This window comes from Lonchura striata, chromosome 4 (assembly GCF_050655825.1).
Source record: "Lonchura striata isolate lonStrDom1 chromosome 4, ASM5065582v1, whole genome shotgun sequence".
In the NCBI taxonomy this organism is placed as follows: Eukaryota; Metazoa; Chordata; class Aves; order Passeriformes; family Estrildidae; genus Lonchura; species Lonchura striata.
In genome coordinates, this window is record NC_140706.1 from 66,557,728 (window position 1) to 66,575,317 (window position 17,590).

Consider the following 17,590-nt stretch of genomic DNA (forward strand, 5'->3'; position numbering starts at 1 on the left):
AGTGCAGCAGGCAGCTCCAGGTATATGCTGCAACTTAAAGCAAGGACAAGACTCCTTTTCACACTCAGCTCCCCAGTATTACTGCAGAAGACAGCAGGAACAGTGTGAATGATCAGCTCTGTGACTGAAAACAGCAAATAAAACACTTGGACTTTGCAGATGACATTCCAAACCTGGTTTCCACCCATTGCTTTTCAAGCTAGCCAGGAGAAAACATTTAAAGACCCTTCAGTCAAGGTAAATGGCTTTGTGATAAGGGAAGTTTCCAAATAAAATGTTATGCTTTTACCATCTGTCACATACAGGAAAAGAAAATAAACCATTTTCATACTCATCAGTCAGTTAGGTAGAAAAGTAACCAAAACTGGAGGTATGTGAGGAGACCTGTCATCCTAGGGACTTAGCCAGGCAGGGATGGCAAGAACTTCCATGACTGGAGACAAACACTGCATGAGCTGTTCAGAGCCTATTCTCATGCCTCCAACACCGACACCACAACTTCCGTGAAAAACCAATCATAATCCTGGACTTGCACAGGAGTAAAAAGACAAATAAATAATTACTGAATAAACCTTTACCTCTGCTCGTTGCGTGCGGGGCAAAACAGACGACTTCTCAATGGCATAAACATCCACCAGGTAGAGTCGTGCTCCTTGCTCCCTGTCCAGAATAGCAGCGGTCTGGATGACCCCGGAGTGGCGGCCGATGGTGAAGAGACGCCCGAGGCTCTTGTCCTCGCACCGAACGGACACGATGTAATATTCCACCTGTGCCTCGGAGCCCCGCGGGCTCGCCGCTTCCAGGGATATCACGTTCGTCCCGATGGGCTCGCCCTCTTTCAGGATGGTGATGTATTTAGGCTGAGTGAAAACAGGCCCGTCAACCCCTTGCAGAATTATAGTCATCTCGGTGGTGGATTTCCTCCTTTCCGGGCCCAGGTCGGTGGCAGAAACGATGAGATTGTAGATGAGCTGAGAAGGCACCAAGGCTGAAGCTACTCTTAGATCTCCGCTGTAGCGATCCACAATGAAGGTTTCGGTATCTCCATTGACTATCTCATACTCCACCTCCCCATTGGCACCCTCATCAGGATCCGCAGCGATAATGGTGGTTAGGATTGAACCGATCACAACCGAGGGGTCGGCTGCGAGGGCGTTCTGCGACACGAACACAGGCACATTGTCATTTTGATCCGTCACCAGAATGGTCACGTTCTTGAGGGCAAATCGCCTGGACTCCACAGGAACGGCCTGATCGGTGGCTTTGACTGTTAACTCAAAGAGATTGGCAAACTCCCGATCGATTTCAGCACTGGTAAATATTGTCCCTCTCACCTCATCAATACGGAAGTGATTCCCCCTCGGCATCTGCTGGATGATTGCATAGGTTAGCTGCCCATTAATATCCGCGTCTGGATCATGAGCAGTCACAGAAATGACAGAGCTACCCACGGGAACGTTCTCAACAATTGACTTAAAGATGTCTCCCGGAGGAAAATGAGGAGGGTTATCATTGAAATCCCTAACGTGTATGACCACTGACATGGTAGAGGATCGTGGGGGCCTTCCTTGGTCTTTTGCCGTTATATTTAGCTTATACAGAGATTGTGTCTCAAAGTCCAGTTTCTTGGCAAGAAAAATACTCCCGGTGTTGGGACTGATGCTAAAGGTCCCGTGATTGTTTGTCCCTGTAATGCTATAGTGGAGGTCAGCATTGTCACCTGAATCAGAATCAGTGGCTGTGACAGATGACACAAGTTCACCAACCCTCATATTTTCTAAGACATCCACTAACAAGGTTGATTTAGGGAAAGAAGGGCTGTTGTCATTTTCATCCAATACATCAATGCTCAACATGCAAGTTGAACTTAGGGAAACAGCTCCAGAGTCTACTGCTTGGATGACAAGGGAATACGATGCAGTAGCCTCATAATCTAGTCTGCCTACTAAGGTCACTTGGCCTGTGCTGGCGTCTATTACAAACTGATTTTCTTCATTTCCCTTGATTACAGAATACTGAATCAACCCATTAACCCCTTCATCAACATCTGAGGCAGAAACTCGTAGCACCTGTGTCAGATTTGCTGCCAGTTCTGATATAGTAGCTTGGTAAAGATCTTTCAAAAATTTGGGGGCGTTATCATTGATGTCTTTCATGTAGATCTGTACAGTTGCCTGATCTTTCAGAGGCTTTGGCAACCCCTGATCTGTGGCTATTACTGTAAGGCTAAATACTGCAGCTCCCCTCTGTCTCATGAGAGCTTCTCTGTCAAACTGATGAGTGCTTCTGATTTCCCCAGTTACTGTGTTCAGCTCAAAATCTGGCTGCATATGCTCAAAAGAATACCTGACCTCACCATTTGGCCCAAAGTCTTTATCTACAGCATTTATTTTACCCACATACGACCCACCTCTCTGTTCCTCTTCAAAATAAAACACATAGTTGGTACTGTTGAACAGGGGCCTGTTATCATTTACATCCTCCAGAATCACGGTAACATTCACAGTAGCATTGAGTGGTTCTACTGCCCTGTCAGAGGCAACGACCAGTAAAACATATCTTTCCTGAAGCTCACGGTCCAGTTCACTTTTTATATACAGCTGGCCATCTGGGAATATGCCAAAGGCATCCCCAGCATTTCCTTCAATTATACTGTAAGCTATTTCACCGTTCACTCCCGAGTCTTTGTCAGAAGCCTGGACCTTAAAGAACCTGGAATTCACAGGCTCCGACTCCAAAATAGTAATTTCATAGGAAAGCTGGTCAAATACAGGCGGGTTATCATTTACATCATGGACAGAGACAGTCAGGATAAAAGCGGAGGACAGCTGAGGCACCCCCATATCCGAGGCCAGGATTTCAACCTGGTAAGACCCAGCATTTATGTCAAGCGGCCCCGTTAAGCTTATAGCACCAGTTTGCTCATTGATCGAGAACAAGCCCTTTGGGTTTTGCTTAAGGCTGTAAAGGACCATGCCATTAACACCTTCATCAGGATCAAGAGCTTTGGCCTGGAATATGGTATGCCCAGCTTTCCAGTTCTCAACGACATTTACACTTTCCACCACTTGAATGAAGTGTGGGGAATTGTCATTTAAATCTTTGACAGTTATATTGACCACAGCATCGCCAGTTATCGCCCCACCTCTAGCAACCACCTTCAGCTGGTAAAACGCTTGCTCCTCCCTGTCTATAATACTGGCTGTGGTGATCTGCCCCGTCACCCTGTTGATGGCAAACACGCCCCTCTGGTCACCCGTCGTAATGAGGTAACTGATGTTGGTGTTGAGGTCCATGGTGGAAGCAAAAACAGTACCTACGTGGTAACCCAGGGCAACGTTTTCAAAGACAACAAAACTGTACGTGCCCTGGCTGAAAACAGGGGGGTTGTCCTGTGTGTCCAGGACGGTGATGGTGACAATGGCTTGGTTCTGCGACTGAAGATGGCCACCGTCAGTGGCCACAATCTGCAGCTGGTAAGCAGTTTTCTCCTCCCTGTCCAGGGCTATTTTTGTTGTGATGACCCCTGTCTGCCCATGGACCTGAAACCTGGAGGTATCTCCAGCTGAAATGCTGTACTTGACTGTCCCATTGGGTCCCAGATCAGGGTCAGTGGCAGACAAGGTGGTCACATAGGTGCCGGCTGGCTCATTCTCTTGGATATGGGCAAAATACTGAACGGGGTAAAAGACAGGGCTATTGTCATTCACATCCAGGATGGTCACGTTAACTCGGGCTACCGAAGAAAGGGGAGGAGAGCCCAGATCAGTGGCCAAGACCTGCAAGGAGAAGTGAGACTGCTCCTCCCGGTCCAGCTGCGAGATGGTGCTGAGCTTGCCTGAAACCGGGTCCAAGCGAAACATCTGGCGAGGGGTCACAGAGGAGGGGCCAACTGCTACCAGCGCTGGCTCGGCTTCCTGCAGGGAGAAGCGGACGGTCCCATTGTCCCCCAGGTCCCCATCAGTGGCACTTAGGACAAGCAGCTCAGTTCCTGATGGGGAATTTTCAGCCAAGGACACCTGGTAACCCTCAGGCTGACTGAAGCGAGGCTTGTTGTCATTGACATCCAGGATGGTCACCACCAGCTGTGCGTAGGAGAATTTGGGCTGCACTCCCTGGTCACGGGCACTCACGTTGAGCACCACCTGAGAAGCAGTCTCCCGGTCCAGCCTGCTGGAGCTGGATGTGCCCACGGCATGGCTGGCAGTGCCACCCTCGGGAACAGCCGTGGTGACCAGCCCGCTGTGCTCGCTGATGCGGAACCAGCCCAGCTCGTTGCCCGAGACAATGCTGTACTTGAGGTTGGCGTTGAGGCCCGAGTCTCGGTCCGTGGCACTGAGGCCCCGCACGTAACTGCCCGGGGGCACGTCCTCGCTGATGTTCACCCTGTACACTGACTGCCCGAAGACAGGCGGGTGGTCATTGATGTCGTTCACAAAGATCACGAGGCTGGCTACCGAGGAGCGGCTCACGGGAGCTGCCACGGCTCCATCGGGGGAAAAGACGGAAGTGGGGGAGCCTGGAGGTGGCGGTGGGGCCCCGTAGTTATCTGCCACAGCCACGGTAAGGTTATAAGCTGGGATGCGTTCCCGGTCCAGCGCAGCCGCTACCTTGATGAGGCTGAGGTTGGGCACCTTACTGCTGTGCACCTCAAAGTGCCGCTGCTCGTTTCCTGCCAGGATCGACACGGAGATGTTCCCGTTGGCGGCCGGAGAGTCGGCATCGCTCACCGTCAGCAGGGCCACCACTGTGCCAGGGGCTGCGTTCTCATCCACAGAGGCAAACCGGGAGGTGGCCGGGAAGTAGCGGAACTTCACCCGGGGCTCGTTGTCGTTGACGTCGAGCAGGCGGATGAGGGCCTCGGCCCGGCCGCTCAGCGCCGGCACCCCGCGGTCCATGGCCTGGACGGTCAGCGAGTACTGCTGCCGCACCTCGTAGTCCAAGCGCTCACGGATGCGGATCACCCCGCTCTCGGGGTCCACCTCGAAGGGGAGGCTGCCAGCCCCGTCCCCAGCACCGCTGCCATCGCCTCCTTCCAGGCGGTAGCGGATGTCGGCGTTGGTGCCCTCGTCGGCATCAGCCGCAGTCACCTGGAGAACGCTGGCCCCGACAGGCGCATCCTCAGGCACTCGTGCCTGGTAAAGTGTCTGGCTGAAGATGGGGGGGTTATCATTGATATCCTGGATGGTGACGTTGACCTGCAGGTACCCTCGCCGACGGGGCTCGCCCTTGTCCTCCACCTGCACCAACAGCTGGTAGGTGGGGGTGGCCTCCCGGTCCAGCCCTCCACGGGACACCAGGTGCAGGAAAGCCCCCTCGCCGCTGGGGTTGAGGGTGATGTTGAGGCGGAAGCGGCCCTCCTCGTTGCCGGCCACAATCCGATAGGAGCCGTGGTCTACGCCGTTGGTGCCGCTGTCGGCGTCGGTGGCAGTGTCCAGGATGAGCTGGCGCCCGCTGCCCGTGTCCTCCTTGAAAGTCACCACGATGGAGGGGTCGGGGAAGACGGGCGCGTTGTCGTTGAGGTCGAGCACCAGGACGCGCACCTCGCTGGGGTAGGTGGGCTGGCTGGAGAGCACCACCAGGTCCACCACGTCGCTGGCCAGGCTCTCGCGGTCGATGGTGGCGCGGGTGTGCAGGGCGCCCGAGGTGGCGTTGATGGCGAAGAGCTCGTGGTGCTCGCTCAGTCGGTAGGTGAAGCCGGGCCGGGTGGCGATGGTGCCCACCCAAGTGCCGGGCGGCTGCTCCTCCAGCACCCGGAACACCTGGCGCGGCTCGGCGGCGGCGCTCCCCAGCGGCGGCAGCAGCGGCAGCAGCAGCGACAGCAGCAGCGGCGGCCCGCGGGCGGCGGCGGGGCGGCCCATGGCGACCCGGGGGCGCAGCGCCCCGAGGGGGCGGCCCGGCGCCGCCGCTCGCCCCGCTCCCGCTGCCCTGCCCGCCGCCTCTCTCGGCACCCGCGGACGCTGCGCTGCGGACGGGAGAGGACCCGGCGGCGCGCCGCGCTCACGGGACGCTCCGGCTCCGGCTCCGGCTCTGCCTCCGCTCCTCCCGCCGCCGCTCCGGGGCTGGGGGGCGGCCGGGGGCGCCGCGCCGCATCGCCGCTCAGCAGCCGCCGCCGCTACCGCCGGGGCCCGCCGCTCCCGCGCGGTGCCCGCCGCCCCGCCGGCATGCCCGGGCGCACGGCGGCCGAGCCGGTCCGTGATCCGCGCCCGCCCGGACCCAACTTTGCCCGGCGCTCATGGATCCCGGCCCTCTTGACGCCCGGGCCGGCTCCCCCCACGGCCGCCCATTGGCCGCCGAGCCGCGCCGCCCCGCCCCGGCCCGCCCCCCGCACCTGGAGGGCCGCCCCGGCGGGACCGGGACGGGCGGGCAGCGAGGGGAGCCCCCCGGCCGCGCCGGGAGCGGGGCCCCCGGGACGCTCCGCCTGGAGCGGGGAGCGAGCCGGAAGCCTGGCGGGCTGGGCGCAGTGGGTCGAGCTGCCCGCCGCAGCGGGGCACGGGGCTGCGGCGGGCGCCGCTTTCTTGGGAGCAGCTCCGAAGGGAACTTGCGGACCCGTTATCCCGGGAAGATGCGGCGCTGGCCGCGCCTCCCGCGGGCCGGCAGCGCCCTCTGCCGTCACCGCCCGGCCGGCTCCCGGCGGCGGGAGCGTCGCCGCAGCATCCCACGGGAACCTCGGTCCCCACCGAAAAGCCCCCTCCTTCCTCCATCCCAAAAAGCCTGCAAAAAATCCAGGAAGCTCCTTTTCAGCAAAAGTTTTAATTTTGTATGAGTTCGTCTTTAAATACAAGCAGCGGTCGTGAACACAATTCTATACATAACAATTAAAGTCCCAAAGGTAAATCTAGCAATCAAAGTGACAAGGTAAATCCAGCATAGCCGCATAAGGGATCAGCAAATTACAGAGTTTTTATCTTTGTGAGTTTAAGAACCTGGTAGTGTATTTTCCAGCATGGAAAAGTGAGAAAAGAAGTGGAACAAAAAGTAGGAGCGTAGAAGGATGTGGTGTCAAAGGTAGCTTGTTCCGCGCTAGTACCCTGGATGTGACTAAAGAAAGGGAGGTCAAATGACCATTAGCAGCAATTCTGACTAGAAGCAGTAAGGAAGAAGACGTGGTTCCTGCTCCGTATTGTCATCTAACACAAAGAGATACTTCGGGCCAGTAATTCCTGCAAATCCCTCTGGGGATGGATCCTCACACCCGCGATCAGCCCCGACCCCGCGGACGCTGCGGCGAGCTGAGCTGGAAGCCTGGTGCCCAGCATGGCAGTGCTGTGCCGCAGGTAATGCTTCCTCTGGCACACCGCCGCCCTCACCTCTATTCAGTTTTTCATTTCCCAGCGTTTGCTACCGACCTGGAGAAGAGCTTTTGTGTCTTTGCCTTTCCTAGCTGCGCTAGTTCAGTAGGAGCTAAGTCATCCACGAGCTATTCTTGGTGCAAACACCTCCTCCTCTCTTGCGAGGAGCTGGGCGATGCATCCATGGGACAGCTGAAGAAGGGATCATCCCGCCTGGATGCACGGCGCTGCCGCGCTCTGCGCCCGTTCTTTGATATTTAACTCCACCTACAGGCGTGCATCGAGCCTTGCCTGCAGCCAGCGATTCGCTGGGTGTGCTCGAAAGGTGCTTTCTTTACTTTTATTACAAAAATGCTCGCGTCTTATATGAGCCAGCAAAACCCAACAGTGATTCACGAAGAAATAAGATTATATGGGTTGGAGGGGGAGGATTACCAACATAAGGTAACATCAGCCTTCACTAGAACAGGTCTTCGAGCTTAATCACTGGAGTTTTTTCCTCGCTACATGAGATTTTTCACAGGTAAATTTGACCCCCAAGTCCAAAACGCAGCACAGAGAAACATTCTGCCCCTGAAAGGGACTTTCCCTAGTTATTATTAGAAATAGAATGAAGCACTAACCAGCTATATGTCATGTGGAGCAGGCATAATCTTGTTCTGACATTGTTCAAGCTCTTCTGTGCCCATAGTTTGTGCTTTTTAAATACTGTACATCAGCAGCAAGCAAAATGGCTAAAATCCTGGGCAAGAAAGAATATCCAGAAAACAGGAGAATATTGAGAAAATAGGTTTTAAAGCACCATTTTTTTTGCTACTCTAGAAACTCATCAGTAATGTCTGCCAATATTAGATCCCAGAATTATCATTTGTGCACCTTGCATTATATTAAAGGAAAACGATGCATTACAAAATTTTGCAACACATGAGAATGACTCAAACAAAATCTATTGCCAGTTTACAGACCATGTCATTAAATATTTGCAATTATATAAATGATCTGATATGATAAATGTAAATATCTCAGAATTTTTTAAAAACATAATTTGCTTAAGCCTTTTGTACCTGTAGATGTAAAACTTTTCCTAGATGAATCATTCACAAAAGAAAAAAGAACACCCTTTAAATTCCTGAAGTGTTCCATTATATCAAAATTCCATTCCTTAGGATTCAGAAAGTTACTTTTTTAAATCCAAATGTTTATGAAAAGTTCTCCAAAACTTTACAGACAATTTTCAGTTACAAAAAATAATTGCAGGCAATTTTTAAAAAACAATTTTCTCATTTTAACTGCATTTTTTTTCTTACTGTGAGCTGTCTCAAACGTAGTCAAACTTAGAAGATGTTTTAAAACCAACTGTACTTTTTTAAAAGTTATTTTAATGGCCAAGAAAAAGCCCATTAAAATTGAAGCAGCTTTGGTCGATATTAAGCAATACCTTTATTATAAAGTTTGTGTAAGTCAGTGGAATTACTCTGGTGGTTAATCAGCCTAAGTGTGGGTTGAGTTTTGGCCCCTTTTGGATTGACACAAATACATTTAGACAGAGTTAAGACTGTGCTAAGAAGCACTCCACCACTCTTAACTTGCAGGAATGGAAATAAAGCGAAGAATAGGTCATTTTTGCACTTTTTGTCTTGCCTCCAGCTCTGTTGATAACACCTCCCAACACTTCATCAGGCTTTCACCTCCAGATACGGGAGAAGCAATCTAATCCCAGCACTGTCCAGCTCATGCTCCACTGCAAAGCCTTAATAACGACCTCAGTGTCCATTGTCAACAGATCAACACATCTGGCTGTCACATCCAATGTGCCTCCAGAGCTGTTTCTGCCTCAAGTGGGCCACGATGCTGCTGAAATGTTGTGCTGGAAGGCACAGGCAGTACAGAAGCAGTGGGGCTGATGAATGAAGTGAAAAGCGTTACAAGGAAGAAAAAATTTCGAAGCAATTTTTTTTTTCCTTGGGTAAGTCTAATGAAAATTGAATTATCTGTTGTTATACCTATTATCTCACACAGCCCTTGGAGGTCTCAGGGTTGCAATTGGATATGACAACAGGGAGAGAAATTTATTCTGCAGCCAGAACAGGAACTGGTTATGAATTGAGCAGACCTGGCAGGTAGGTTTCTGTGTTTTATACTTGATGAGCTGAAGGTAAGAGCATGAAGGCTCTGTTTGATGCACTGTACTCCTGAGTGATGCAAGACTGGGCACTGGGCATTCTCATTATTCCTTGAAGGCAGCTGGAATCCTGCCCACACTTGCATCATTACAGTTTAGTCAATGATCTTAAAGGTCTTTTCCAACCTAAATGATTCTATGATCATCTACAGACCCCAACTTCATTGAAGTCTTAATTGGTGTGAGACATTTCTTTTTTTAAGACGGTGCAGCATGTGTTTGATGAATGAGTAAATCTATTTTTCTTTGGTTCTCTTACTGAACTTTTCCTGTTGGTTCCTTTTACTAACTGCATTTGAATTTTTAACACCACCTCATTGTTTAGTTAGGGACAGAGTGGAAAACACCTTTGCTCCACCACTTTCTCCTTTGATGCTCCAGGAATAAAAATATTACTATAGTGTTTTCCTCAGGATGCAGCTCGGCAGTCATTGAGGAAGAATAATGTTGATTTAAATCAGTGGATATTGAACCCTACCTTTTCATTATGAGATAGGTAATACACCATGAGTCCTGCTGTTGCTGTGAGAACTGAACATGGCACATCATTCAGGTTTCACTTGCTCTGGCACTAAACAATTTAGATGGAAGTAGTCATAATGTGTCACTGAGAATCACATCCTCCCAGACAGGGACAGCAGCATCTGACCTTTAGAGCCTGATTCAGGTCTCGGTTCCCATCCCAGTCACACTAATGAGAGCTGAATTAGCCTTTTGATATTTATTACTTAATAGACTCGCCCTGCTTGGAAAAAGAACATGAAAGTGTTTTTCCAGCCATGTTTTATAGCCTAGAAATGTACTGGTCTGAACTCAGTAGTTTAATTTTTCAACACCTGCTCTGCAACACCATGTTTTCTTTTTCCTTTAACAGCTAGAGCACCCCACAGTGTTCTTAACTGCATATTGTGGCTGTGGCTTTTTTTTTTTTTTTTTAATTAAGGTTTGGGGTTTTTTTAATAGCTCATGGCCTGGCTGCTGGCAAAACCCTGCTGAAGTCAGCAGCTACCACATTTTAAAAGGTTTTGAAAAATATCCTCTACAATTCAAGTGTTAAATTCAGCATTATTTGACTCAGATTCCCATCAAATGAATGAATGAATCAGATCACTCCTGAACAGAAAAAGAAAGTAAAAAGTTCCAGTTAAAAAATCCCTACCACATAAAAAATCCTGCAGTTCAAAGCTGAAACTGTACTGGTCTTTGGCACTTAAGGATAACTTTAATGACCAGGAGAAAGAAAGAGAATTTCAAAGCAAGTGTTTGTTTTTGGTTCACTTTTAAGTGGTCTGATTTCCTTGTCACAAGATACAAAACTCTAAATTGCAACAAAGGGGTTGTATAATTCTCTTTCCTATTGGCACAGTAAAATTTCCATGGATCAAATTGAGAGCTTGCAAAGTAACTGGGAAATAATGAAATGTGTGGAATGCACACATATTATTATGTCTTGGAAAGCTGTAAATTGAAAGAGCAAATTAAAAAAAAAAAAAAAAAATCTTTAATAGTATTTTGTCCATAACATACTACTTAGTCATTAAAACAAACAAACAAACAAAAAAAGCAGCGCTGTCAGCTATTTTAGCTGGTTTATTTAAATGATTTTAAGTCTGCAACTGTAATTTCCTGGGAACCCACAAGATGGTAGAGTTCAGCTGAGAAGAGAAACTATCTTGTGCCTGGACCATGAGCACACAGTTAACAACTAGTTAAAAGTGCTAATTTACTATGTCCCAGAAACTCAAACAATTTTGACCTTTTTCTTTTTTTTTTTTTTAATAATCTGTTTAAACATTTGGAAAGCTTTTCTTTTCTGTCTTAGTCTTTGTTTTCTATTTGAAGGAATGCATCCTCATTACTCCTTCAAGCATCTGTATTCCATGCTCTTGATGGAGTTTAGTAATGGGAAGTAATTACTGACAGCAAGTCACTGGAAAAATAAACTATTTGTCTGGAATCCAGAAAATCTGAAACACATCATCATGTACACAGTCACTGTGAAGCTGCTAGGCACTTACTCAGTCTTCATTAAACCAAGCAACCTAAAATCTCTAAAACCTAAATCTCTTAAAGTCTCTAAATCAGAAATAGCACCAATTATCCAGTAAAACAGCTCAGCAAATCTACAAATCTGGAAGTTAAATCTGTTCATTGGAGCCCAACAGCTTTACTGGTAGTCATCCTGATGTTAGGTGGGGCTTTACTGACTCTCTTCTCATGATGCCAGTTGCTCAAGGAAGAGAAATAAAGTCCCTGTAACATGTCAAATGCAGTTTTTGAAGAAGTAAGGTAATGAATGTCCAAATCACTTGGTGCTCAGAAGAATAACATCTTGGTATGAAGATGGTTACAACAGCAGCTTACTTCAGCGTGGATAGATTAGAGGACAAAGCAAGAAAACCTGGGGAAAAGTGTACTTAGAAAGAATTTAAGTAAGAGACAGTATCTGTATAATACTCAGAAACGTGTACTCTCTATAGGAAAAAAAAAACTCAGCAATCTCCCTCAAATTTTTTGAAACATTAAGAAATATTATGAAGCATTGAAGGGCAAACAGCACACAGGCTCTGTACTGAGCAGTGTGAGATGTAAGTAGGCCTTATACTAAATAACTTTAAAGTAAATTATTATATTTCATTATTGATCAAAAAAATCTCATCTTTAAATCAGTCTCAGAATACCACAGAATAAGTTTATTATGTCTTTACTTTTAGTAGCATATGGTGATTTATTAGGAAGACTTTTTGATATGCCAAGGAAAAACCGTGAAGTCTTTAGGCTCTGCAGAAGGTGAAATACATCATGTTTTATGTTAATTAAACTTCTAGTCTTTCACTGATTAAGGAACTAAGGTAGAACTTCATTTTTACAAAAATTGCCAGTAATGTTAAAATTCCAACACATTATGAAGGGACCTCAAAGGTAAATCAGAGTCACTTTATGTCACTATTTAATGTCATCCTGAAAAGTACTTGCATTACTCTAAGGTGAAATATAGCACAGTAAGTACTGAATGGGAATTGCCAGTGAAAGCTGGGACTCGCATCAGGTGACAATAAATGAGGAATGATTACTTGAAATGAGGAATAATTGTGGCTGGAGAAGCAGCATGCAGGGGAGGCTAAGTCCTGAGCAGAGGAATTTGAAAATACCAAAATGACAGGTTAAGCCAGAGATGGGCCAAATAAGAACTTTCCCTTGAAATTTATTCAAAATGTTCATCACGGTGGTGGTTAGAAGGCTGGAGCAACCTGGGTCAAATACAGCAAGAGTCAAACCCTCCCCATAACAGAGAGCAAAGTCCCTTCAAGGTTTTTTGATGTTCCAGGTTTCAGGTTGTTGGAAACGTGAATAATAAACCTCTTTGGTAAGTGTAATTTCACATAGATATTTATGTGTGTGTGTGTGTCTGTCTGGGAATGAAATAGCAATAGGAAGAGAGAAGGAAAGGGAGAATGAACCCAGCAGGTGTTTCTTTTACACCTCTTCAATATTTGAAATGGTCTTTGGCTGGGAATCACTAACATTTCTGCCATGATTTGCCTTAGAGAATGCCTCATTTACAGAAGAAAGCAGTGTATGCTCTGCATTATTTCAGAACAGAATCCTGGAATATGCTGAGTTGGAAGGGTCCATCAGGATCATTGGGGCCAATAAATTCTGTCTGGAGGTTTTTGCTGTAGTACACAATCACTTATATTAGCAAGGGGCAGGGGGGGGGGGGGTATTTATTTATTTTTATGCAAGCTTCATTTTCTTGAGGCATCATTATTCATATGGAAAAGCCACTGTCCATTCCATTTGACCCATTCCTCTGTTTTACAGCTGACTGCTTCCATTTAATATTGAGGTAGAGAGGATTTACCATTCTCCCTTCCTACTTAAAATGTTTCTGTCAATGTTTCTGGTTTTGTGACCCTAATGAAAAGCTGAAAGCTGTTCCCTAGTCACGATTGCAGGACATGGCAGGAAAGAGGGACAGCAGGTTTCAGCCCCTTCATGGTAATAAACATAACCAATGTAAGTCTGCAAACGACCATCACTTAGTCCTTCACACAAAATGCACTGAATGCAGAGGACCCCAGAGTAGGAGAGCAACTGCTTGGCCATGGGGAGGCACTACAGGTTTCTAAAACTGATTATTTCTTCTTTGGAAGGAGGGTTCTTTCACCTTGAGAGCATTTACTAGACGAAGTCTCCTAATTATCTGTTCTATAAATCCTGTTACGAAGATAATCCAGTGTGCAACCTTAACTAAACAATTATTTGCTCTTAAAATTCTTGTCTTTATAATCCAAGCCACATTTTGAAACAAATATTTAAAAAGACACTAAATATTAGGAAGCCTCGTGTTTTCACACTGAAATAAACATTTCCATCGCTCCAGTTTTGGTGTCTTCTGAAACCATCATGTTTATATCACACTGTTATTGTGAACCAGATTGGTTTGAAGGTTTATGTTTAAATAAGAAGCATAATTATGCTTTCAGAAAGGCAGGTTTATCTGTGTGTTTATAACCAAACCTTTCTTCCTATCTGGACCTTTCTGCTGGGGATGCTCCTGCCAGCCCAGCTCAGGTTTGCAGACAAGGTTGGTACCCGAGGTGACAGCACAGGTGACATGGGGGACACACCCAAACATTAATTGCCTTCTCTTCTACCTACAATTTTCCTTTATAATTTCCCTGACAGGGCACTGACCTTAAAAGGGGAGGCAAAGGCTGGAAGGGATGCAGAAGACCTGTGAAGGCAGAGAAGTTTTTGGTTTAGCACAGCTTCCTTGCCCTTGCCAAGGAGGAGACCAGCATTCTGTGGACCTGGCACAGTCCAGCTTCTTCCCCCACACTTCTCTACCATGGAAATGTGGCTCTTGGGGAGAGGGATGGAAGTCTGCTGGGGCAGAGAAGCAGGAGCAGAGCCATGGTAATAATTCCCTTCCTTGCCCTTCAGTTTCTCAGCATTGAACTCTTCCTGCTGCAGGTCACGTTTCCTTAAAATTCACTAAAACTACCTTGACTTTTCCTAATCTCTGTCCTTTTCCATACTCCATCGGGAGTGTGCAGCAGTAATTGGTGTCAGAGAGAGCTGCTGTGTTTGTGTTTAGGGTGTGTCAGGGTAAATGGGTTTGGCACATCACTGCTCACAGGAGAGCTGTTCTTGGGTGCAGTCTGTGCTCACAGAGTTTCTCAGGCTGTTGCAAACCTGGACTTGTATTTAGAGAGTTGTACTGGGCTTGGACAGTTTAGAAATGTTGTAAATAATTTCCTAATATTGTGCTTTTTTGTTGCTTTTTTTAAAGTGTATGCCAAGGGGTTACATCCTGGCAGGTCAGATTTTCTCTGTGGCAGGAAGTGTCACAGCCCAGCATCTCAAATTGAAGGTGGCACATCTTTCCCACAGCACGCCTTTTTCTTAGTGTTGCCTCTACTCATCACAGCACTGCCAAAATCCCTGTGTGAAAAGCTCCCACCTGTTCTCTGGTACTCCCTCCTGCAGCACAAGGGAGGGCACAGGCAGGCAGGATGGATGCAGGGGAGGAGCACCACAGCTAACTTGTCTGTTTGCCTGGAAACCTGAAATTGTTGGTAGGCACTTCCCAGGGAAAAAAAAAAGTAATTCAATAGATGTATGGATGTCTGTTCCTGTGGAATGACGGGTGCACTAGGAAGCACATACAGCAATTAGCACTAAGAGCTATTAGTACACAGCCCTGGGTCAGAATAATTTCAACAGATGGATGATTTTTTTTTTTTCACCAGAAAGTTCTCATAAAAAGGTGTCTGCAGTTGAATATTTTTAATTCATTTTCCTTTATCTTTCCTCTCTCAGTGTTTACCTTGTTCATTGAGATTTTAAGCCAAAAAGAGCAGGGATTTAACTCACTCCACATTTGAACCACCCATACCACAGTGGCATCCTTCCATGCTGGAAGTCCTTTTCTTAAGTAAAATCCCAGGTAAAAAAAAAATTAATTAGTTAAAAAAGCTTGCAAAAATGTTCTGCCCCACTTGCCCAACTCTAACTAAACAAAAGGAAAAAAAAGAAGAATTGCCCAACTCTAACTAAACAAAAGGAAAAAAAGAAGAAACCAGAAAGCTGTATAATGAGCTCTTTGGGTCATATCCTTGTGAATCAAGTTTTATAAATAATTTCCTGTGGAATCTGAAGAATAAAACCCAAGGACTTACTTAGCTTCTTATTCTGTTGTCTTAGATCTGGCTTCCTACCAAAAGAGGTTTACAACAAAGATGTTAGTACTGTATTTCAGATCCAAGTGCCAATATCAGTATTTTTCAGAAAATAAAACTTCATTGTTAACCAAATTTATTTAAAAACAAATCAGCAGGACCTCTTTGTAATTATGTATGTGCCTAGCTATTTGCAAAATCTTTTCTTTATCTGTAATCCTTCAGAGGATGTTGTAGAAAAGGGCCAGTTCCTCTGAGTTTCCCCCCTGCTCAGAGTCTCAAAGGGTTTAATTGTCTGCACAGATGTTGGTCTCAGCAGGGTACAGTAGCTCTCTGTTATTTTTTTAAAAGGGGGAAGAAAAAAAGTTAAAGAATTTGCGAAAACTAATACTCTAAGTATTTTCTTGGAGCATCTACATATATCCCTTTTGGCTGTCTCTGAGCATATGAAAAGATGGACTATATTTCCAAGCAGCTCTGGACACAAAGCCAACTTTCTGTGTCCCCTGTGTCCCCCCATCCTGCCTGCCCTGCCCAGCCCCACCCCGGCGGCTGCCCTGACCCCCAGCCCCAGCAAACAGCTCAGGGATCTTTGCCTTTGTGCAGGTGTAGTCTTCCTTCTCTAAAAGGAGGCTGCAGTAGGTGGATTTGCATGATATTTGCATATCTTTCCTAAGAGAAGTTGTGGCTGCCCCATCCCTGGAAGTGTCCAAGGCCAGGCTGGATGGGGCTTTGAGCAACCTGGTCTGGTGGGAGGTGTCCCTGCCCAAAGGGTTTGCAGCTAGAAGGTCTTTTAGGCACCTTCAAAACCAAACTGTTTCATGACTCTGATCATTTTTTAAAAGTGCAAATTGTACTGTAAGGAAGTACCTTATTTCTGTTACACATGTATGAAGGTACATTCTCACTTGAACAAAGTGAGAATGACCACCTCTCAAATGAGTAAGAATGAAAACTGCTAATGAAATGATTCCATGGATTTGTCCTACTTAACACTTTTTTTCAAATTTAATTTTCAACACTTTATAAACATAATTTTGCTTTCATGTTTTCTCTTAAATTTAACACAAATTGTGATTGGAAGTCGTCTGCTATTATGTTTTGATCGTATCAAAAATGAACACACTTGTTAGTTCTACCACAGTTATCTGAACCTCATTTACCACAATCTCCTTGTTTTTCAAAATAATTGCATCCCAAGAAAGCTATTAATTGCATTTAAAAGCACTACCATTAACCAAGGCCTTAATTATGCAAACATATTCAGTGTCCCCATGACACTTGGATAATCAAGGTGGCACCGTCTAAACAGCAGCCATGTGCTTAGGTCTTTCTGCCCTTGGCTGAATCATCTTCCCTGCACCTGTTGTGCACCACAAAAATAATGGGATGTCTTATGAAATAATTAAAAAAAAAAAAAAAACCTAAATGATTGCTCTGACTCCAGTTCACTCCCTGAAATAATATTCCATCTTTTTCCATCAGCAAAGGACATGATCCGAGATACAGGTCGATTATTAGTAGGCTTTTTAACAGCAGAATTTTGAACGATGAAAGCTCTCCTTTCCTAGTCTTTTTTCTTTCAAATGCCTGTTTTATAGATCAATTATTAAAAAAAAAAAGAAAGAAAAAGGTCCTCCAGTTATATGGATCAATATCCAACAAATCATTGACAGAAGGGAATCCCCATAAGGCACAATTAAATTCTGCAGCAGGCAAATTCCACACAGACCAGCTTTCTGACCACTGTCAGATGGGATATTCTGGAGGATATGCTGATTAAATCTAGGAAAATAATAATTCATAACTGATTCCTAGAACAATAGCTACAATCCTTGATTAAGATCCTCCCATTATCTTTGGATTATAGCAGTTTGCTGTAGAGCAAAGTGACTCCTTTTCCATGATGAATTGTTGCCTTATTCCAC

The 17,590-nt window shown here is 46.4% G+C and overlaps 1 protein-coding gene across 1 annotated transcript in view; it reads right to left on the minus strand.

The window, feature by feature from the left end:
- The window catches only part of FAT4 (FAT atypical cadherin 4), a 121,412-nt gene extending 115,536 nt beyond the window's left edge, over nucleotides 1-5,876 (minus strand). The window contains exon 1 of the mRNA XM_031504679.3: nucleotides 579-5,876. Within this exon, the coding sequence (XP_031360539.3) occupies nucleotides 579-5,861 (5,283 nt within the window). The 5' untranslated portion in view covers nucleotides 5,862-5,876. The remainder of the gene's footprint in view (nucleotides 1-578) is intronic.
- Between the last annotated feature and the right edge of the window lie 11,714 nt (nucleotides 5,877-17,590).